A 25698-nucleotide genomic window follows, 5' to 3' on the forward strand; every position below is an offset into this window, starting at 1 on the left:
TCCCAACCACATGGTTCCAGGTTCAGTCCGTCTGCATGGTACTTTAGGCAAGTGTCTCTCTCTATAGCCTCAGGCCAACCAAAGCCTTGTGAATGGATATTGTGGACAGAAACTGGAAGAATCCTGTCATGCGTGCGTGCGTGTGTGTCACCCACCACTAATTGATAACTGGTGTTGGTGTATTTATGTCCCCATAATTTAGCAGTTCACCAAAAAGAAACCGATAAAATAAGTACCAGGCTTTAAAAAAAAGTACTGGAGTTGATTCATTCACCTAAAAAAAAATTCAAGACAGTGCCCAAATATGGCTGCAGTCTAATGACTGAAACCAGTAAAAGGTATTATTGGACTGGTGCATAATTAACAACTGTTTTATGTTATTTTGATGTTTTATTTTTTTTTTAATTTAGAAGAAAAAAACAGTCATTAATTATGCACTTACCCAAATATCCAGTTTTATGAGTCTATATACACTTCCAACATCATGAATATATTTACACATCCAATATTATATACATAGACAATATTGTGATTGTACACATCGACAATGTTGTTATGCTGTTATCACTGCAACACTTAGGAATTTATTATGATACAGTTGACACCATCTTTCATCATCATCATTTAACATCCATTTCCCATGCTGGCATGGGTTGGACAGTTTGACCGAGGTCTGGAAAACCAGCAGCTGCACCAGGCTCCAATCTGATCTGGCAATGTTTCTACAGCTGGATGCCCTTCCTAACGCCAACCACTCCGAGAGTGTAGTGGGTGCATTTTACGTGCCACCAGCGCAGGAGCTAGTTAGGCTGCCCTGGCATTGATCACATTCAGATATTGCTTTATATGTGCCACCAGCCATCACAACAGTTATTCTTCTGCTGACATACAACAACCAATACTACTTATTACCATCACAATTTAACACAAAAACCTGAAACCAATATGGGATGGACAACTGTAACAGTGTAATGGTTGTAGCACTGACCTCCCACACTTCACAGGTATCAAGTTGGTAATATTATAGCCATTATGCATTCTTCAGTAAAATACTCGCCCCTGTCATATGCACATAATGACGATACATCACCTTGGTGACTATGTCATGACAAACTATCCTATTACATTGCACACCTGACCTTTGATCACACAGTTGCCACCCTTTAGCATTCTGTCAAATGCAATGCATAGTTATTCACATTGGTTTGAATTAATCCTGCAGTCATGTAGCTTCAATATTTCAATGCTGAGATTGTTCATTTTTAGAATAACATCGGTAGGGGAGGTGTTAGATGCCAGATCTGGCGGGTTTCAGTATAAAAACAGGTGCAATATTTGAGTTGGATATGGCTGAATTAAATGTATGTTAACCCCATTGCTTTGCCATGGGGCCAATAAAGTTAATAGCAAGGGGAAAAAAATTGGAGAATATGTATTTCAAAATATTCATAGTACACTGTCTCACTCCTGAAGCCTTACAATTAGTAAGAAAAATACAACACCAGCAAAAGTATTTTCTACTTGTGATAAAAAAAACACAAACTATTCTGTACTTCAAGTGTTTCTCACCCAAAGAGAAATATCTTGCTTATTTTAATCCTTTAGCATCCCACTTATTGTGTCGAATGTATCATCATCAATATTTAACACTCATTTTCCAAGCTTGAATGGCTTGACAGAAACTAACAAGGCCAGGGGCAGTACAAGGTTTCATAATCTGTTTTGGCTTGGTTTCTATGGTTGAATGTCCTTCTTAACACCAACCTCTTTACAGAGTGATTTTTTTTACATGGCACCATCACCAGTGCTTTTTACATAGCACTAGCAACAGTGCTTTTCATGTGGCACCTTGGTTTTAGGGTCTCGATTCTGTTGTGGTGAGCAGGTCTTCTTGAGTACAGCAACGTGTCACATGTCTCTGTCCTCTGCCATCTTCTTTGTAAGACTCAGCGTTTTGAGATCAGCCTTCATTACTTCATTCCATCTCTTCCTGGGCCTCCCTCTTCTATAACTTCCCTTCACATTGTTTTGACTTAATCATGTATTATCCTCATAGCTTTGAGATTTCAATGATGCAATTGCTTACATTTAGAATGACATGGTAGGTAAGTGTAAGAGGCCAGACCTGGTTAGTTTTAATATAAAACAAGTAGAATATCTTGGCTAGATTAAGGCCAGTTTAAATGCTAGAGGATAATAGTTACCAGATTTGATGGCATATACAATGCACATTTTTTCCTCCCACCAAAAATGCTTCAAAAATCAACTCAGGACATTACACAAAGTTGAACCTATATTACATGCTTCAATGCACTAAAAACATTTTTTTCTGAATATGTGCTGCTGAAATTTGGACACATCTAATATGCCTGTGTCTTTTAAGGCATCAAATATGGTAATAACTAAAACAACAGTTTTATAAAACCTTATATTTATTGTAATAAATTTTCCATTTAACTTCAGAATAAATGTTTAAATATTATTAGCTGTTAATACATAGTCTACAGAGGAAAGCAGGGAATATGGCAACATTACAGTGGCAAGTCAAGATGTAAATATAAACACGAGAAACATTAAGTGATGAATTAAAACTGCAAAAAGTGGAGGGTGGGAGTAAGTTCAGAATGTAAAATAAATTACTAGAAATGCTGTACCATGTAAGCAAGCAAGCTAATGTTGTGATGAATGTTTAGAAGCATGTCTGTAAGTTTACAGTAATATTGCAGTTAATAGGTTCAGAACGACTTCAGCAGCAGGCAATGCATTCGAGTAACATAGAAAAGCTGGTAGAAATAATAGCTATTATTTTGCCATCTTGGTATGAAGTAAAACCAGATGACAAACTTTTCCTAAATTGAACAGGATTCTGTTATTCCTATACCTTCTTAGATCAGTACTGATGAGCAAGGATTACATTGCTCAGGCTACCTAAATGTAAATAGGCACCAACTGGCAGTCATACTTCATTACTTTAACCCTTTAGCATTTAAACGAGCCATATCAGGCCAAAATATTCTACTTGTTTCATGTTCAACCTGGCCACATCCACCCTCTCACACCTACCCTACATTCTAAAACTAAACAGTCACATCATCAAAGCCTCAAAGCCACATGTTAATACATGGTAAATTCAAAACAATGAATAAATAAGTATTATATCTGACAGAGTAATCTGAATGCTAAAGGACATAACCAATAGAACACTGCATTAAATAAGATATTAGACGTACCCCAATTTCAACAGCACATATTTAGGAAAAAAAAAGGTTTTATTGCCTTAAAGCATGTAATATAGGTCCAATTTCACATATAGGACCTTGGGTGATTCTGAGATTTGTTTTGATTTTTAAAAATTTTTGTGGGGGTAGTGCCTTTTATGCCACAGAATATGGTAATTCCTCTTTCAGGTACAATCTCATTAAGTTCAGCAAGTTACTGTGTTCAATAGAACACTAAGTATTTCCTCCTTTTTAATACAAGAATCCAATTCTATTTCAGGGCCAATAGTAAATCAACAATTGTCTTCTCATAGTACCAACATCAGATCAACAATTGTTTTCTTACACGACCAATAACAAGTCAACCAATAACATCATACTTGAAGATAAAACCAAATCCAAACCTTTTTTTCTCTTTTTTTTAATCTAAGCCTTGCAGTCAATGGGTGATATGTGCGTACAACTTTACCCTGGAATTTTGGTGTAATTAATTAACAATTATTTTCATAACCTTAATCAATTAAGATTTTCATAAAAATGTCTAATGAGTAAAATGATATTTCCTCACAGATTTTCAATGTTTCTCAACATTAAAATAGAGCCATTCTTTACTGACCCAGGTTTGATAGAAAATACAGATTACTACCCCTTCACCCAACTTCTAGATGAGGAGTGTATTAGTAATTATAATAGAACATAGTCACAACAGTATTACTACACAAATTGAAATAGTAATCAACCTACATCATACCCTCTCCACATGACTCTACATGTCACACTCTTTGTATATCTCTACATCTTACCCTGTTCAGGTACCCCTACACCTTACCTTGTATTAGTACCTTTATACCTGACATCCTGTCTACACCTTAGACTGTCTAGATCAGTGGATCTCAACCTTTATAAATAATCTGAGCCAGATCCCAAACCTGGATGGGGGGGGGGCACACCAAATAAGTAAAAAACACAAGTCAAAGAAAAATTTATATTTGTAGGGGAAAGACCATCAAGGGCCACCAAGAATATGCTTGAGGGCTGCATATGGCTCACTGGGCCACAACTGAAAACCACCAGGCTAGTAGAACATCCATCTGTAGACTATTCTATTTCACATTACTATAGTTCCACTACAAAGGTAAGCTGGTGTAATGTATTTAAAGCAGTGAACTAAATGTTCGTGAGAGCAAATCCACAGGCAGAATTCTTTATTCTGTTGGGTTGTCAAATAATTTCATTTGCTTTTTGCGTTTTTCTTTTCCAATTATTTAAATTCTTTCCAATGTTATTTAACATGAAAAATATTTTTATTATAGTGATAAACGGGGTTTTTTTTTTGTTCTTTATTTTAGTTCTATTCTTCCTCTACAACTTTTGCTTATTGTTTTTGAAATTTGGATAAATTTTACCTCTTTTCAGACAAATGATGGGGGAGTGGCAAGAAATAGAATTTAAAAAAACAACAACCAAATTTCTGTAACAACTTAATATATTATCTCAATTGACCCACATACCATTGCTTTGAAATTATGAGGTGTGTGGAAGTCATTTGTGGCCTCATATTTTTCCACATTAGCCCCATTATATGCAAGTTAAACCCTGCCAGATAGACACCTTACTTTGATCAAAAGAGAGATGGAGTGAAGAGGAATAGAAGTGTGCAACCTTATACATACTGTTGTCCAGAAACTCCACAATGACTACACATAATCAAAACCAATATTCCAGGTAAACTTATCCCCCAGACCATACATTTTTCATACAGAACACAAAAGAACCCCTACTAACAGTATAACAGCAATAATAAAAACCAAAACTTCCTCTCCCCCACGAACACTTCCTCCTCCCCATTAGTCTCGTGCCACCCATTAACCTACCTAACCTTCTTCTATCTTTCTCCCATTTGATGCCTTACCGCCCCACATTCAACCAATGATCAGTGAAGTAAGGTTTTCCTCAATGCTAATCTCATTAACTTCCCTTCCTTACATCCCGTCCTAAAGTAAATATCATAAAGAGACTTTCAAGATTCTTGTAGATTCTTCAAAGATTCTTCAAGTTCTCTCTCTCTCTCTCTCTACTTGCTTCACTTACCCAATGATGGCACCCTATAAAAGCTGACAAATATATCACAAGTTTGGAATTCCCTGTTAAGACAAGGTAAGGGATGACAGAAAGGTAGAGGAGAAAAAAAAGGGAGATCCATATGTTAGCAATTAGCTGTTTTACACCTTCCACTCGGTATTTTCTGCTCCATTTATAGGCAGACTAATTCAAAAGTCACTGACTTATCTCATGCCCTTAAAATCTTTTAGTTAAAAGTTTCCAGAAGAAATAAATGAAAAGGAAAAAGTGTTAACACGTGTATGTGCATGTCAGTGTGTATATATAGCACATACATACCTATACATATGCATAAGAATGTATGTGTAAAAAAGCTGCATGCATTTCTCTTTAAGTATAGTGTGTGTGTGTGTGTGTGTGTGTGTGTGTGTGTGTGTGTGTGTGTGTGTGCATGCGCACACACACACCTACACAACATATACATATATACAAACACAAAATTACAGAGTGTTTGTGAAGATATACAAAACATAAGTGAAATAAAGTGGGCACTTACTGTTTAGAAAAAAATGGAAATACACCTTTAAATACAGATGCATTCAAACACACACACACACACACAAAAAAAAAAGAAAAGAAAAGAAAAAGCTCATATACACATCTGTCCATCCACAATCACACATATACTCCCACAGAATTAAATTAACCCAATCAAATGTGTTTGTTATGAATCCATATAATATGTTTTATATATATATATATATATATCATCATCATTTAACATCCACTTTCCATGCTGGCATAGGTTGGGCAGTTTGACTGAGGGCTGACGAACCAGAAGGCTGCACCAGGCTCCAATCTGAGACATATATATATATATATAAGGGCAGGCATGGGTGTGTGGTAAGAAGTTTGCTTCCCAGCCATATGGTTCCAGGTTCAGTCTCACGGTATGGCACCTTGGGTGAGTGTCTTCTATACCCTCAAGCTGACCAAAGCCTTGTGAATGGATTTGGTAGATGGAAACTGAAAGAAGCACATTGTGTGTGTGTGTCCACCACCATCACCACTTGACAACTGGTGTTGGTATGTTTACATTCTCTTACCTTCACAGTTCAACAAAAGAGACCAATAGAATAAATACCAGGCTTTAAGAAAAAAAAGTACTGGGTCGATTCAGTCAACTAAAGATTCTTTAAGGCAGTGCTCTAGCATGGCCACAGATTGAAACAAGTAAAAGATAGATTATATATATGTGCATGCATGAAAACAGAGTCTAATTACATGACCTATGTGGAGAGACAGAATATAATACAAGAGTGCGTGTGGTGTGTGTATGTGTGAGAGAGAGTGTGTGTTTGTGTGTGAGTGTGTGTGTGTGTGTGTGTGCGTGTGTGTGTGTGTTAGAGACAGACAGACAGATAGACAGACAGAAGGGAAAGAAACGGCTAGCAGGCAGATAGATATCATCTGTCACTTGGTTTAACATCTACCATTGAGCTGCTTGGATGCCCTTAATAGGGTCCACTCTGCTGGAAACATTCCGGACAGATCTATGAACCCAATGACTCAGGATAACTTTCTCTTTCCTATATGAGTCTTGTAGACCCTACAAAAAGGTCATGACATTATTTTTCCTCCTCTGGTTAAGCCATAAAAAGTAATTTTTTTAAAATGTATTTGAGTGTGTGTACATATATGCATTTATGTATACATGTGTGTGTGTGTGTGTATATAATGTGTGAGAGGGTATGCACACATGAATGGTTGTGTGGTTATGTGCATACACAGTGAACGAACTGTGATGTTGTAAATGCTTAGAGAAGGATCAGTTCAGTTAAAGGCAACAGAGAGGTACTCAAGGCATTTCTATTCTTTACCAGACTTGTTGAAATCAATATGGTTGATGTTCAGCTTGGAATTTTTAAGTGTCTATGCGTAAAACTTGGTCAAAGAAGGAATTTCTGAAGGTTACGGTTCCGAGAAGGAACAATTGAGAAAATTATTTAGTTGAGTACCCACCGATGGAATAGGATGAAACACAAGAAGTGAGAATAAGAGAAGATATGGAAGCACTGGATGTTTAGAGGAGTAGAGGTTGTTGTAATACTGGTGTATGGGGGTAGAACACTTAAGAAAAAAAAGAGAGAGAGAATGTGTGCATGTGTGTGTGTTTATAGTGTAATTTTCACTGGTGTGTATACTATAGTGGTGTGTTTGAGAGTAAGAGATAGAACAGATTTTTGTACACTGAAACGGTGGAGAGCAAGGGGTGCTAGGAAACTGAAAATGTACTGATGAATCTTTCCTTTGTGGCATATCCATAAGTGGAGAAGTGGTAAGTGTATTGAAGGCTGAGCACTTGCTTCTGGAAACAGCCTCGGAACAGCAGAGTTGGTTATGTTACTGTTTCTGCAATACTGTCAACCAACAACGAATAAGCTAACCAATCATATTGTACATTCTGAATTACTGAGGGCTGCCACCAAGTACTGATGGTCAACCCTATCAAAGGCTCTGGATTAATCCAAATAAAACCACATACAGCAGTTATACACAACTATATCAAACTTTACAGTGCCCATTTACCAACTTTCACTTTCACTCACATGGTATTTTCTCAAGACATTTGTACAAGATGCTGTGCAGTAGACTAAAAACAGCAATTATGGTACAGCGGTAACTGGTATCCACTGAGGGATTTGAATTCAGAAAATACAATTTAAAAAAAGAAGTTAAGTTTTCGTCAAGCCCTTAATCCATTTCTCTACTGCTTCAGCCATTACAATAAATCAAGTGGAAATAGCAATGATCCCATGAACTGCATAGTGACCTCAATAGTGCAAGTGGTATAGGAAAAAAAAACAAAAACACCCAGTCCAACTGTAAAGTGGTTGGTGTTAGGAAGGACATCCATCCATAAAAACCATGCCAAAACAGACACTGGAACTTGATGCAGTCTTTGGACACATTGGATCCTGTCAAACCATCCGACCCATATCAGCATGGAACATGTATGTTAAATGATGATTTTCAACTGAGGCCCAATGCCACAAATTTGGAGAGGGTATACTCTATTATATTGACTCCAGCATTTGACTTGTATTTTATTTCATCAACCTTCAAACACTGAAAGATCAAGCACAACTCAGGACATAACTAAATACCCCAAGGTATTATATCTGCAACTTAACCAAATCTACCAAGCAAATACTAATCATTCTTAATTATTATCATGCTAGTAATCACAACAAAAGTAATAATTTTTGGCATAGATTTTGGATGGCAAATATTGTGAGAGGAAAAAAAATCAGTCACACTGCTCCTTAGTATTTAACTGGTACTTATTTTTCATTTGTTAATTGCTTGGATAATCTCAGCTGCTTAGTTTTTCAATTCATAATACTATATATGTGAAGTGCAACCATAATTACATGCTAATACATTTTTCCTTCAGTCAACATTCTAATAACAACAAACATCAAGAATAGGGATGCTAAGAAAAGAAGCTGAGAGAGAATTGCTACAAGCAGTAGATAACAGACCAGCATTCTATTGAAGGAAAAACAGAAGACTGTTCTCTACAAATAATTCCTTTGCATCATACACACACACATTGCCTGAGGCAGTTTACTATAAGCAACAACAACTAAGTTAATCCTGCCTAATTGTAGACCACTGAGGTCTAAGAATCTATTTTATAGCACAGTTTATAGTGAAGCAGGTCATGGCAGGTTAGTGTGGCTTCTAAGATATGTTGTAGTTAGGATTAACTGCTGGTGTAAACTATCAGAAGTACGAGTGTGAGATCAATAAGAACTGTAACAACAGGCTGTACTCCACTACTACCCACACACCTACTCATTCTACCTTTCTCTCTGCATGAACGTTTCACATGTCTCTCTCCCTAAAACCCGTATCAAATACTTCAGGAGGTGCCTCCTTCAACTCCCTTCCTATCTCCCACATATGATGGTCTATTAAACTCTAAATTCTGACTATTTATACTCCATACAGACCACACTGCTGATATCAGATATACAAGGAGTCTCAGCCATTGCAAATGATGACAGGCATGGCTGTGTGGTAACGATGTTTGCTGCCCAACCACATGGTTCCTGGTTGAGTCTCATAGTGTGACACTTTGGGCAAGTCTCTTCCACTATAGCCTCAGGTCAACCAAAGCCTTGTGAGTGGATTTGGTAGATGGAAACTGAATGAAACTTATCATGTGTATGTGTTACTGTCTCCTTGCCTTGATATTTAATAGTTGTAAAAGAGTACAACCATCATACAAACAGTATCCTTCACTTCCAATTTTTTGTGGAAACATGTCTGGCCATGGGGAAATATTGCTTTACTTGGAAAACAGGTGATGGTTGACAACAGGAAGGGCATCCACTCATAGAAAATTTGCCTCAACAAATTCTGTCCGACCCATACCAGCATGGAAAAGTGCATGTTAAAACAATGATGACAATGATTACTTGTTGTTATTGTTCAGCCCTAAGATCTAATGATCAAATTCATAACAGCTGTAACCATCAAGTTTTATTTTTAGACATAAGGTATCTAAGATTACATTATCCATTGATGAGAAACCTACACTAACAACAGGTGTAAATTACTTCCTCACCTGAGCTAGAAGCCAAATACAGTGAGGACACAGGTTGGTAAGATATTTAATGTTTAGCATAGTTTCTGCAGCTGATAGGATGGGATTTGTCCAGTTACCCAAGTTGTGAGCTACTACAATTCCTTCCTTGTTCAGGTACAAACGGTAACAGTAAAATGAATCAAAGACTGGCTCAGCTAGCAGGATGCCTTAGGTTAAAGATAGTTACATGATTAAAAAAAAACACACCTGCTGCAACATTTTTATTCAAAATCTCTCAAATTTATAGAACCTTTTAACACTTAAAAACATGAAGAAATGGTTCTGCAACCAAATATTCTCAATAATCCTATCAAACTTGAAGAATCATAATTATGTTTTATGTTGAGCCATGTACTTTTCAAGGTATAACTACATAACAGAAACCCCCCAAAACGCACACAAACCTAAGAATACATCCCTTTTTCATGTGAGGAATGTTTAATCTCTATATCTTGTTATCTCCAAGCAAGAACACACACACTCGTACAAGAGAGGAAGAAAATAACAACAACCCAGATATAGACACAGAGAACAACACACCGAGAAAAAACAGAAAAGAAAGAAGACTGATCAGAGGGAGTTGAAGTGAAAAAAGATTAGGAAAGAAACGTTCATTCCAAAAAGAAGTCATGCATAAAAAGAATCCAATGTGTCAACTCTATTCTTAGAGCAACAGCAACTTTGGTGGTAGTGGTAGTGACGGCAGTGGTGTGTGTGTGTGTATGAATGTTGAATAGTTGGCCAACATTGTTCAACAATCTACTGGTAGCTATCTCTACATAACTGCAAACTGCAATATTAAAAAGTTTACGTCACTGACTCCCAATATGTTCTTGTATAATGCTGCTACACTTCAGAATACATCCAACACAACAGTGCTACTTCTCATTTTACATTTCTTTAACCATTTCATTACCATATTTCTATCAAAATACATTGCTTTCATTTCAATTAATTTTGAAAATAATTAAGGTGCAGGAGTAGCTGTGTGGTAAGTAGCTTGCTTACCAACCACATGGTTCCAGGTTCATTCCCACTGTGTGGCACCTTGGGCAGCTGTCTTCTACTATAGCCTCGTGCTGACCAAAGCCTTGTGAATGGATTTGGTAGACGGAAACTGAATGAAGCCCGTCGTATATATGTATATATGTGTATATGTTTATGTCTGTTCTCCCAGCATCGCTTGACAGCCGAGTGTGGTGTGTCCCTGCAACTTAGCAGTTCGGCAAAAGAGTCTGATAGAATAAGTATTAGGCTTACATAGACTAAGTCCTGGAGTCGATTTGCTCGACTTAAGGCGGTGCTCCATCAAAACGGTTAAATAATTATGCTTCAAGGTCATTCTGAAGCAGTTTATGAAATTCAATGAAGTGGATGGTTTCTTTTATAGTTGTCTAACTTTAATAATGTCATCTTTGTTTTATAGTTGGTCCGATTTATTTTTATTTTACATTCTCTGCAAGTGTCTTCCACTATAGCCTCAGGCCAACCAAAGCCTTGTGAGTGGATTTGGTAGATGGAAACTGAATGAAGCCTATCATGTGTATGTGTTACTGTCTCCTTGCCTTGATATTTAATAGTTGTAAAAGAGTACAACCATGCAGTTACAGTTACAGAATGTTCTAGGGCAGTGGTTCCCAAACATTTTCAGGCTGTCGCTCCCTTGGTTCTAAGGTCACATTCCTTATTCCATTAGTCTCTTTTGCCAAACTGCTAAGTTACAGGGACACAAACACACCAACACCAGTTGTCAAGCAGTGGTGGGTAGACAAACATGCAGTGGAACTGAACCTGAAACCATGTGGTTGGGAAGCAAGCTTCTTACCATACAACCACACCTACTCCTTTATCATGTGGCAAACCAATACAGTTTACTACCTCTTTTTATGTAAATGCTGTTTGCTGACAAAGACCACTCCTCACCTTAAATTCTGGTTATTATTTTTGTTGATCATCATCAAAAACTGACCTTCTGCATCTACCATGCCTGACCTTATTTCTCTAAGACATACAACCCAGTCCAAAACTTAAGATAATCTCTTTTCCACACCATACACTGACAGTTCCCCTCTATCTCTCTCTCTCTCCTAGTGCCTTACCTACAGGCATCAGAAATCATGGACCTTTATACCCAAGTCTGAAGATACATAATTCTTCATTGTCATCATTTAATGGCCATTCTCCATGCCGAGCAACACTTTGTGTAAGTAGAAGACTGCTATAGCCCAGGCCAACCAATGCCTTGCAAGTGAATTAGGTAGGTGGAAACTGTGTAGAAGCCAGTCATGTATATATGTATGTATATATATATATATATATATATATATATATATATATATATATATGGAAGGCGGACGTTAAACGATGATGATAATGATGAGCATCATCATCATTTAACATCTGCTCTCCATGCTGGCATGGGTTAGATGGCTTAACTGGAACTGGTAAGCTGGAGAGCTGCACCAGGTTCCAGTTTGATTTGGCATAATTTCTATGGCCAGATACCCTTCCTAATGCCAACCACTTCAAGAGTAATGGATGCTTTCTATGTGCCACCAGCACAGGTGCCATTTACATGACATTGGCAACGGCCATGACTACGGTTTCACTTGGCTTAACCATCAACTGCCACAACTACAGTTTCACTTGGCTTAACAAGTCTTCTCAGCACAGCATATGGCAAACAGTCTCGGTCTCTTGTCATCGCCTCTGTCACACCCACCATTCATAGATCATGCGACCGGCAACAGTCACAATCATTATTTCACGAGTGCCATTTGCATGACACCTCCAATGACTACAACTACAATTTCACTTGATTTGACAAGTCATCTCAAGCACAGCATATCGTCAAAGGTCTTGGTCAACTGTCATCACCTCTGTGAGGCCCAACATTCGAAGATCATGCTTCACTACCTCATCCCATGTCTTCCTGGGTCTACCTCTTCCACAGATTCCCTCCACAGTTAGAGACCGAGAGATCAGCACTTCATTACACAGCTGTCCATATGCAAGATAGCTGTGGGTAGGCAGACAGATAGATAGATATTGCAAACATACTTAGAAGCACTGAGTGAGTCAGTACTCTATAGAAAATAAAGGAATTCTTGAACGCAGGTTGATTGTGAACACAGCTTAGAAAATCAGGTAAAGACCCTTAGAAGATGGAAGTCTTGCATTCGAGAATTACTTTGTGTATGTGTGTGTGTTCGTGTGCATGCGTGTAAATGTGTGTGTGTGTGTGTCACTGTGCTTATCCCTCCACTGCTTGACAACCAGTGTTGGTTAGTTCACACGTCCATAACTGAGTAATACAATAAAAGAGACTGATGGAATAAGTATCAGACATTAAACGATGGGGAGGGGGGGGTAAGTACTGGCACCCCAGCTTGGCCACAGTCTAATGATTGAAACTAGTAAAAGATAAAGGAAACTAACACTAACATGACAAGGACACAGTAATATGTTACAGCATATTTATCTAACCCATACTTTCACAATACAGATACAGTAATATGTTGTGTACACTTAGCTAAACTCCACACTAACATGTCATAGACACAGCAATATATCACTGCAAACATTTTATCTAACTTACAAACATGATACATATGTAGAAATATGTTATACATACTTAATCTAATATATGTTGTGCATATTTATGTAACCCAGACTAACATGATAGAAAAGCTAAGATGTTGTTGTACATGCATGTAATTTTTACATGGACAAAAAATAAATTTTGTTAAAGTGATTATGAAAATCTTGATTCAAATCAAGCCAGCAAAAGGAAAAAATAAGATAGGTGAAAAAAATATTTAGAAAGACAATAACCATCAACATGAATAAAAGTGAGTAATGTGCAAGAAATTTTACACATTCTTCAACAATAACTATATAGCAAGTTTTTATTTTATTTCTACAGTTTTTTTTTGTTTTTGGTTGGGGTTTTTTTTCCCCCCATCTTAATAGGTAAGACTCCCGCCTGGAATAATGTAATTAAGTAATCTAAATTTTTATCTCTGCAATAGACTTGCTGCTACAAAAATATACAAATGTTGATAGTAATCTAATTAACATGAAAGGTAAAAAAAAAAAAATACCCAACAAATGTACTGCCAAGTATACTAGCATTTAAAAAATTGTTATGTTCATAATTATAATGAATCACTCGTAACTTTGTCAAAAGAACATTAAACCAAAAAAAAGTGTGGCTATGAAAAATTGAAAAAAATATTAATCTAGCTTGCTCTTCAATCTTAGAGAGCAGTTTTAAGTTCCTTGTTAAATGTATTCACTGAAAGATTGATAATGTGCAAGATTGGAACGATAAGATATAACATGAGGAGACTGATGATATCAAGATTATAAAAGAGCGATGCCTAGCTGGGCAGCAGTAACAATGATAAAAATAACAGTTTTTAAGTACAAAAGTCTAGTGACATTCTGTAACCAGACTATCAAAAAACACAAAAACTCAGCATCACAGATAGAATCTATAATTTATTACAAACCATTAGAAACTAAATATTTTTTTAAAATCTTGAGTGAGTCTTTATCTTCATCCATCTGTCTAATGAAGACATAACCATTTAAATCTAAACACATAGGTGTGGAGACAAAAACATAATTGGAATGAATATACAAGTCATTTCAAGTTGAATTTTTTTTTCCTTTTGTAAATGGTTTTGGCATGGACTGAGAATTACTTGGAGACTACAAACTTCGTAAGTTTTAGTTTGGATAGGGTGCTAGAATACTTGAAATGTAATCACAATAATAATGAGAATAATTCTCCTTACAATTTTTTTTCTTTCTTTTCTTTACCTGGAAAGAAAGTGGTTGATTATCTAAAGTGATAAGGTTTTATCATACGACACAAGTTACTATTAAGATGGAAAATAAGAGTAGGTTTCTGGAAGTTTGGCAATGCTAAGTAGGTGAGATTTAGGCTTTTAGGAATGAGTCAAAGAATATGAGACATCAGATGAGATCCCATCTACTTTCTGTGGTACTCAAGAGGAAAGTAACAAAAAAATAGATATAACGGTTAATTTTGAGAACAGGGAGATTATTTTTTAAGATAATCAGATTTTGCATGTAATAGAACTTACAATAGCATCACACAGCACTCATACATATCACAGAGAAAAGAGAGAGAGAGAGAGAGAGAGAGGGGGGGGACAGAAACAGTTAGTTACTCACCTCTCCACTAACAAGATGTTTGCCATCTCCAGAAAAAGCAACTGCAGTAATGGTTTTCTTGGAAGCATTGAAAATGTGAGATTGCTTGTTGCGACGTGGATAGAAGATGGTGATAACACAGCTGGAAGAACAATAAACAAATATAATGATTAATAAATAAATATAATAATGAATAAATAAATGAAAATAATTTATTAATAAGTTAATAATGAAAATAATACTGATTTCAAGTTTTGACACAATGCCAGCAATCTGGGGAAGGGGTAAGTCAATTACATCAACTCCAGTGCTCAACTGGTACTTATTAATCAACCCTGAAAGGATGAAGGGCAAAGTGGACCTCGATGGAATTTGAACTCAGAATGTAAAGACAGACAAAATGTTGTTAAGCATTTTGCCCAGCATGCTAATGATTCTGTCAGCTCGCCACCTTCATAATGGTAATAATCGTTTCAGATTTTAGCACAAGGCCAGCAAGTACAGCAGTGGGGGTAACTCGATTACATCAACCCCAGTGTTCCACTTGTACATGGTTTCTGATTTAAGCACAAGACCAGCAAATTTGAGAGAGGGTATTTATTAGTCATAATTCATTAAGTTATATTCCCAAATACTTAGTAAGAAACTGGTTATTTTACTAAATGTCTCCAAATTGTTGATTAATTTCAAAATTAATTGAAACCCGAAGACAAGAGTATTTCATTAGAAATCTCATCGCAAAAGGGTTATTCAAGTGTATAAAATTTAAGCTCTCATTCTGAAGTCTTGATATGAAGATATGCATACTGGCAGCAGCAGCCAAACTGGGTCTTTTAGCAAACAGATAATTAATGAAAGTATAGTTTATATTGTCTGCTACTATGTCTAGTCTGCTAACAGCTATTTAGATAACCTTTGACATTACCCAACAATTGCTAACACTCACTGTGAACCACAGAGACCTTAGTGTTTGTAATAGCAGTATGGGAATTACGGGTTAAGGAAGGACTTCTGAAGCTATTTTTCTAGAATGGAAAAAGACACTGGTGGAAATTTGTTTTCATAGTGAAATGCTCGGCAAAAAGTCAACCAAAATAATTTCTCTCTCTCTCTGTATATACATATATATATATATATATATGTATATACATACACATACTGTAAAGCAGCAAACACTAAGTGTGTGACCCAATTTAGATAAATTGCCAGTTGAAACAAATTGTCCTTCACATGTTCCACTAATGCCATAATCACCAAGAAAGACGTGAATGTCACATTGTCTCATCACTTACCCTCACTCGTAAGTTGGTAGCTTTTTGTTTGAGTAAATCCATGCCCCACTCCAACACACACACGTGTATGCATGCAGACAAATAGTAAGAGTTTGCCAATTCAGCAAATTTGAATTTTTATATGAACAGATGTACCCTTCCTAATATTAACTAACTAAAATTGAAATAATTTCTAAGTGATTTTCACTAGGAAGGCTAAAGAACATAAAGTAATGTAATATTGTCTAAGAATACATAACAATATGTAAGAAGGGTCGTTATGTTTGATGAGTTTGCTATTGGAGTGTGAAGCAAGCTTTGAATATCACATCAGTTGCCTGGAGTTCAGGAAAGAGAAACTACAAATAAATAGTTTTGAATAAATATGATGTACCCCCTCTCTTTCTCTCATCAAAATCAACAAGAGAGACCAACTGCTCAGCCATTGTTTGATGCTTGTATCTATGGTGAGACATAAAGAAAAGAACCATGGATTTGATTATAGTGCTGAACCATTTGCTATAACCACACAGAACCATCCAGACATTTTGGACTTGATGATAACACTAAGTTGGTGCAAAGTATGCCATAATCCCAGAAAACAACATATTTTAGACTTTCCATGTAAAATATTACCTTTCCCTCTAGTTAGTAAGGCAACCAAAGTTAAAAAGAACCTATCCACCCATCAAGTGAGATATTCTACACCATACAGCAACCTGGTGCTTAAAAACTTAACTCAAAATAAGTTCCTCACTATGCAATACACACACACACACATTTACGCATATTTGTGTGCTTCCATGCATAAGCACCTATACTGGTACATACTAGCACTTGTTGATAGCAAAGTAACTATGATAAAACTTGATATAAAAATCTCCAGTTTAGTGTATTTCTACGAAAAATATTATTTTAATATAAGCAGCACGTTATGCAGAAAAACACTAGGGAGTTAAAATAGTAAGATAAAAACATTGTTTCGAATTTAGGCAGAAGCCCAGCAGTTTTGAGAAGAGGAGGTTAGTCAATGCCATCAGTCCTCAGTATTTGACTGGTACCTTATTTTATCAACCAGGAAAGAATAAATAATAATAATAACGCACATATGGTTGTGATGCATGTGCCTGGTGTACCCTTATCAGACGGGTAGTCATGATGGGTATATTGGGCTTTGTATATTTTACCCCAGTGTCACTTTGATGGCATGCACTGCTCTCTCACTCAATAATAATAATAATAATAATAATAATAATAATAATAATAATGAAATTATTTTGTATTGTGCTCTGGTGCACTACAACTCATCAAAGGTGCATGTACAGTACATAGAATTATATACAAAAGTTAGGACAGTATGAGTCATGATGTACATGTGTGCATGCATATGGAGGGGTGGATATCAGGTGTAGTGTTGGCGAATTTCAGGAAGCATGGAGGTTTTAAAGGATGCAATGTCTTGGCAACTAACAACTGATGCAGGAAGTTTGTTCCATGCTTCAGCAACTCTGAGTGTGAAAAAATGTTTCCGAAAGTCATGGGAGCTATGCTGTTTTCTGACTTTGGGATGTTGACCTCAATGGGATTTTGAGCTCAGAATGTAAAGAGCCAAAATAAATACAACAAAGTATTTTTGTCTGATGTCAACAATTTTATCAACCCACCACCCAATTACCCAATAAACAATAAATTTTTTTTTTATTTTTTTTTTTAGTTTCTAATTTCTTTTCCGTTCTAAATTTTTGCTGGCCATGTACCAACAATTTTGAAGGGAGAGGGAAGTTGATTACATCGACCCCACTGCTCAACTGGTACTTATTTCATCAAACCCGAAAGGTTGAAAGGCAAAGCTAACTTCAGTTGCATTTGAACTCAGGACATAAAGAGCTGAAAGAAATGTTGCTAAGCATTTTACCAATGTGGCAATAATTGTCAGCTTGCTGCTTTACACAGATAAGCACAACAGCTCAAGGTTTAAGAGAAAAGATCAGTCTATTATATTGACTCATTCCAATACTTATTTAGCATTATCACCCCTCCCTACCACCCAAGATGGTTGAAAGACAAAGATGACCACAGCAGAATTTTAATCTAAAACAAAGAATAAAAAAAAAATACAAGTCCTTTTGTCCAATTTTCTCAGAAATCTGCCATTACATACAAAACAAGTCATACAAAAAGGGTTACAAAATATGTGAAGATGTACCTGCCATAAACTGGAGTGGAGTAAAACAACAGAAAAACAGGCTGTGCAGATAACAATATATTGAAAGAGATGGTTATATGCCGGGTGATACACACACACGCACACTGACAGACAGATGTACACCTATTAAACTGCCCAACCCACGTGGAGGCGCAATGGCCCAGTGGTTAGGACAGCGGACTCGCGGTCATAGGATCGCGGTTTCGATTCCCAGACCGGGCGTTGAGTGTTTATTGAGCGAAAACACCTAAAGCTCCACGAGGCTCCGGCAGGGGATGGTGGCAAACCTTTCTGTACTCTTTCACAACTTTCTCTCACTCTTACTTCCTGTTTCTGTTGTGCCTGTAATTCAAAGGGTCAGCCTTGTTACACTGTGTCACGCTGAACATCCCCAAGAACTACGTTAAGGATACACGCGTCTGTGGAGTGCTCAGCCACTTGCACGTTAATTTCACGAGCAGGCTGTTCCGTTGATCAGATCAACTGTAACGCTCGACATCGTAAGCGACGGAGTGCCAACAACAACAAACTGCCCAACCCATGCCAGCATGGAAAACAGACGTTAAATGATGATGCTTTTGAGGATGATTTAAACACTGAAATGTTAACAGCTCAATGAAAACTAAGAGGAGCTTTTACTTAAACGAGCCAACAGGGAAGTTTATGTAGCAATACATGCCAGAAATAGCAGTTAAATATCCTTTAAATAACACCTTACTATCTTAAAAAAAAGGAACCACAAATTGGATTGCCTAATCGTAGATACACTATAGGTAAGAATAAAACTAATACACCAAGGTAAACACATTAAGGCAAACAAAAAAAAAAAATGCAAAGCAACAGCTGTAATATCTTTATCATAGATTTGTTGGATTACAGTTGACCTGAGGTTAACCAACATTAACAAAGCAAAAACAAAAAAAAACTCATATTTGCACCTCTTACTATAAATATATATACATTGAAAATGTATAGCTTTATCTTATCAATCAACTGAGTCCACATGGATGATCATTTATTAGGTAGAATACTGCTAAAATCATAATTGCTTTAACACTAGTAGGAAAATGCAAAGTTCACTTTATACAACTTTAAAAATATATTCAATCCTGAAATAATATACAGAACCAGCAGGATTTCCAGATGATAGAGCTAGATTAATATTGATTTCATTTCAAATTTACTGAACGTGTGTGCATCCAGAGAGGGAGAAAGAAAACGAGGGAGAGGAGAAGAACAATAAGTAAAGAGCTCGCTTGTAAGCTGGTCTGCCAGGTGCTGCTCTGTGGCTCATATCGTGTATTATCAACATTTTGTGTTTATCAACAAACCCAACATTAGGAACATTGCACTGAATATCATCAGTGTCAGTTACATATAAATATGAAAACTAAAACAGAACAAATGTAGTTGTTGCTGCTGCCGCCGCTGCTGCTGCTGCTGCTGCTGGTGGTGGTGGTGGTGTTGCTGCCATCATCATGGTGGTGGTAGTAACAGAGTTTTGTTTCTCCAAAGACAGATCCTACCTGAAACTTTAGATTTCTCTACCACAAGGCAAAATAATTAAATGCACTTTGTGAACTTTTTACACTTATTATCCACTGGTGAAGATCCCCTCCCAACCCACCACATCACTACTTTTCTGGGGTGCTGCTGTTTCAGAAGACTTGTAAGACAAGTTGTAATCACATGCTTGATTAAAGTTTCAGCGTCTGCAATGGCACCACCATTTGAGCATGATCGTCACCAGCGTCGCCTTCCTGGCACTTGTGCCGCAGCTTCGCGTTCCTGGCACGTGAAAAGTCATTCGAGCGAGATCGTTGCCAGTGCCTCTGGACTGGCTCCTGTGCAGGTGGCACGTAAAATACACCATTTTGAGCGTGGCCGTTGCCAGTACCGCCTGACTGGCCTTCATGCCAGTGGCATGTAAAAGCACCCACTACACTCTCGGAGTGGTTGGCATTAGGAAGGGCATCCAGCTGTAGAAACTCTGCCAGGTCAGATTGGAGCCTGGTGCAGCCATCTGGTTTCACCAGTCCTCAGTCAAATCGTCCAACCCATGCTAGCATGGAAAGTGGACGTTAAACGATGATGATGATGATGATGATGATGAAATACAGTACGAAAGCTGCAGTGATAATAAATACTATGTTGAAAGTTGCTTTATGAAAACTAAGAAGAACGAGCAAGATTTGAACCCAAAACATTGAGATGTTCAATTGCAGTTAAATGTATCATATTCAATCATGGATAATGACCGATATTTAAGTACACAGGCTCGAATGCAAACTTTAGTATGGACATTGTACTATGCTACCTATCTAGTGAAGGAACCTTTTATATCTTCATTCAACATTAAAGAGAAATAGCAGCACAAGGCTAACAATGTTTTAGGGGCTGGTGTCAGTCGATTACATTGACCCCAGTGCTTAACTGGTACTTAGTTTACTGACCCTGAAAGGATAGAAGAAAAATTGACCTAGGCAGCATTTGAACTCAGTCTATGAAGAGCTGCAAGCAAAACTGCTAAGCAGCTTGATAGCTAACAATTCTCTCGGCTCACCATCTTACATCCATTAGATAATTCTTTCTACTATAGGCACAAGGCCTGGAATTTGGGGGAGGGGACCAGTTGATTACATCGACCCCAGTGTTTCACTGGTACTTAATTTATCGAGCCCGAAAGGATGAAAGGCGAAGTTGACCCCGGCAGAATTTGAACTCAGAACATGAAGACAGATGAAATATTGCTTAAGCATTTTGCCCAGCATGCTAACGATCCTGCCAGCTCGCCACCTTAACATCCATTAGATAATGTAGTCACATATGAACCTTTAAAAAAAGTGGGAGTAGGGGATGAAAATTGTCACACTTGGAATACATTGGAATTTGCTCCTTGATCTATTCAAAAGGCTGTACCTCTATAACTACTAAAGTTTTATGAAACTCAAGTTATCTTTGCATCAGTTTTACAATGCTATACTCTTGTCGACATCAATAGATTCAAAAACAAAGCCTCAATCTCTTCCTTCCCACCCGCCCCACAATCAAAACTACATTATTTAATCCAATACATAAATTAGCTTTATTAACCTCACCAAAAAAAAAAAAAAATGCAATCTAGCCGACCCCTGCCACTAAAACACATTTTTTCTCAGTTGTTTTACAACTAATGAAATATGCAATACATGCATCAGTTACATTTAGCCTTCTAAACTACATCCGGCTTTACAGAGCTAAAGATGTACAGCAGCACCCTCCAGTGATGGCACTGAAACCCCTCCTTTTAAAATGCAGCCCCAGCTTGCCTGGTCCCTTTGAAACAGCCTCTTCTCTCACCATCCCCTCTCTTCTTCTATCACAATTTAATATTCCCTCTTCACACACAAATACATATATACTCACATTCACACACCTATCTGTATGCAAGTAAACACACACATCATATGTGTGTGTGTGTGTGTGTGTGTGTGTTTGCATCCCCTAGACCGCACTTCCTTTAGCATTTATGCCCCAAGAACACACAGTTACCTCACATTGTTTTTTATCTTACGCAGCTTTTTTTTTATCTTACGCAGCTTTTCTATCTGCAACCTATCATTCTTTTGATCTGTAGACCAATGTTCCTACTGACAGGATATATTGTTGTTGTTGCTGCTGTTGTTGTTATGTGTTAAAGAAGAAACATAAGAAGCTAAAATGTCTTGTTTCCAATACATTCTGATTTCAAATTTCACTAAACCCAAAATTTGCCATTCACCTTTCTATGGTCTGATAAAAAATAAATAAATAAATAAATAAAGATACCTAACAATACTAAGAATGATTAAAACCAACAATATTACACTTTCATTCTGCCGAGGTTAACTTTGCCTTTCATCCTTTCGGGATCAATTAAATAAGTACCAGTTACACACTGGAGTTGAAATAATCGACTTTATCCGTTTGTCTGTCCTTGTTTGTCTCCTCTGTGTGTAGCCCCTTGTGGGCAGTAAAGAAATAAGAAATAGCAACTGGATTTCCCTCAAATCAAACTTTAACGGTGCTGGGTGGGGTACACATTGAATAATGTGGTCCTTGTTCAAACTTCCTTCAGGAAACCAAAAGTTGCAATGGTCATGGCTTGGCAGGCCTTTGATCATAGCACTGGTCAATCAGAGCAGACCCAGGGTTAAACACCAAGTACTTATTTCAACTTCAGAAGAATGGAAGAGGAAGTGAGAACAGGAGGAAAGATTTTAGCTTTTCATAAAGTAAACAGTTTATCTCTACTAATTTAGCTACAATTAATACTAAATCATAATAAATTATTAACCTAAAACAAAAATAATAAAGGTTGCTATTTCAAACTGCTTTGTCCCATACCAAGTCACTGAAGTGCAGTGCAAGGATGGGTGTGTGTTTATTTTGTAAATCTCAGTCCTTGCATCTAAGTGTTTTCACAGCAAGACACCCTCCTTTACTACTGTAGCACAGAAGTAAAACAGAAGTGATAGTGTTATATTCAAACATGCTAACTGATATACAATACCCACAGACACAATAGACAAGTCAACAAGTGAGCCTATAAGCTAGAAATAGCAGCAAAACTATAAATTTGCACTCTGTCGGTCATGACAACAAGAGTTCCAGTTGATTTGGTCAATGAAACAACTTGCTCATGAAATTAGTGTGTAAGGGGCTGACACACACACCCTTGATGTAGTTCTCAGAGAGATCCAACATGACAGAATGTGACAGGCCAGCCCTTTGAAATACAGATGCTATTCATTCTTGCCAGCTGTGTGATCTGCAGCAATGTGAAATAAAGGATCTTGCTCAAGGATACAACATACCACTGGGAATCAAACTCATGACCTTACAATTGTGAGCTGAATTCCCTAACCCCTAAGCCATGCACCTTCACCAGTAAAATCATACCCAATCATCATTTAATGTGTTTTCCATCCTGGCAATGGAAAACTCCAACATCTGCTTTAGCATGTTTCTATGGCTGGATGCCCTTCCTAATGTCAACAACTTTATAGAGTGCACTGGGTGCTTTTATGTGGCACTGGCACTATTAAGGTCACCGAGCAACTTGCAAGACAAGACCATCCCTAAACTGAGTGGAGAGAGGTGACTTTATGGTAGGTCATGACTGAAGTATGATAGGGAAACAGAAATAGGTGTCTTCCACTAAGAAGATATATATGACTACAATTGGAAAAGAAAGAAGATGATGGCAAAGAAGAGTTACAGGAAGGTGGATATAAGTCATATAACCAGGTAAGTATGGTCATGTGAGCATGAAACAAGAGTGTCTTAAAGATAGGACACACTTGACAATGCAATCCTGAACATGCTCCTAGAAAGATAGGAAGATTCCAGCAGCAACAACTTTGATAACAGGTCTGCTCAGTCAGAGTTGACCTGGAACAAGACAATAGTGAAATCTTTTAAAGCAGTGCCCCATGCTGGGACATCATCTTGAAGGGTTTTCATCTAACAAACTGACCCCAGTATTTATTTACTTTTTTAAAATTCTGGTAGTTATTCTATCAGTCTTTATTGCCAAGTTGCTAAGTTACAAGGACATAATCAAATCAACACAGGTGTCAAGCAGTAGGGACAAATACACACACACACACACACACACACACACACACACACACACACAAATATACACTTATGCACAACAGGCTTCCACACAGTTTCTGTCAACCAAATTCATTTACAAAGACATTGGTCAGCTCAGAGCTATAGTAAAAGACACATATGCAAAGAAATGTGTCTATGTATGTGCCAGCACACGTAGAGACATGTGACTATGTATGTGCCTGCGCATGCAAAGAAGTATGTCAATGTATGTGCCCACTTGTGCAAAGACAAAAGTGAAAGTATGTGCCTTCATAATGATTCATGTCGAAAAAGTAGACAAGAAATGACCCACATTAGTAAATATAACCTGTAAATATGATGTGGGTTGCATTTACTGAAGCTTGACAAAGGGTAGGTTTGAAAGTGTGCTAGGTTTTGTTTCAGAGGTCGTATTGGCCATTTATCTATATATTTATCTGTTGGTTTATACAGTTATTCCATTCCATGCGCACACATACACACAAAAGAGCAGAAACACAATCCATAAAAACATACACAAACAACTATTCATACAAAAAAGAAAAGAAAAAGAAATATGCATAAACTATTTAGTTCATTGCTCTATTAAATATATATACACTCCTTTATTCATCTATACAGTCAACAGAAAGTCTATCAATGCCCACCAAGGATCCAGCTACCGATACAATACACTACGAGAGTATCAGAGTGGAAGCACTCAGCTGTAAGTCTGCACTGAAGGACTTTCATACTGCTCACATTCAAACAGGCACAAAGGAGTAAACTGAAATGCTGTGGTGCATTGTAGCACAGTGTAGTAGTGGTGTAGTTGTTGTTGTTTAGAAGTAGGTCAACTCTCATCAAGCAAATAAATGATCTAAGGCATTCCCGACAGGTCTTGAAAGGAGGGTGTACCTAGGACTACATCATCGCTTGTGTTCTATTGCTGCTTCATATACAAGATGACAGAATGAAATTAGTGGGAGATTAGGCTGCTACCTCTAACAAATCAGGCAACCACATATAGGCTCTTTGTTGGCTCATACGGTGGACTGTAACACAGTATGGTGTGATGTGAAAGTCAGGTGTTTATTCTATTGGTCTCTTTGGCTGAATTGCTAAGTTACAGGAGACAGAAACCAACACTGGTTGTCAGACAATATGGGAGGTGGTCGTGGAGACAAACACACACACAGACACATATATCATCATCATTTAACGTCTGCTTTTCATGCTGGCATGGGTTGGACGGTTTCACTGAGGACTGGCAAGCCAGGAGGGTGCACCAGACTCCAATCTGATCTGGTAAGATTTTTACAGCGCTGGATGCCCTTCCTAACGCCAACCATTCCAAGAGTGTAGTGGGTGCTTTTTATGTGCCACTGGCATGGGAGCTAATATATACACACAAACACACACACAGTGGCTGTGTGGTAAGTAGCTTGCTTACCAACCACATGGTTCCGGGTTCATTCCCACTGCGTGGCACCTTGAGCAAGT

General features: G+C 37.4%; 1 protein-coding gene across 1 annotated transcript in view; it reads right to left on the reverse strand.

Moving 5' to 3' along the window:
- Positions 1 to 25698, reverse strand: part of LOC106882850 (uncharacterized) — a 191012-nt gene that overhangs the window by 123663 nt on the left and 41651 nt on the right. Inside the window, exon 3 of the mRNA XM_052971999.1 lies at positions 15142 to 15262. Within this exon, the coding sequence (XP_052827959.1) occupies positions 15142 to 15262 (121 nt within the window). The remainder of the gene's footprint in view (positions 1 to 15141; positions 15263 to 25698) is intronic.

Source organism: Octopus bimaculoides, chromosome 11 (assembly GCF_001194135.2).
Source record: "Octopus bimaculoides isolate UCB-OBI-ISO-001 chromosome 11, ASM119413v2, whole genome shotgun sequence".
In the NCBI taxonomy this organism is placed as follows: domain Eukaryota; kingdom Metazoa; phylum Mollusca; class Cephalopoda; order Octopoda; family Octopodidae; genus Octopus; species Octopus bimaculoides.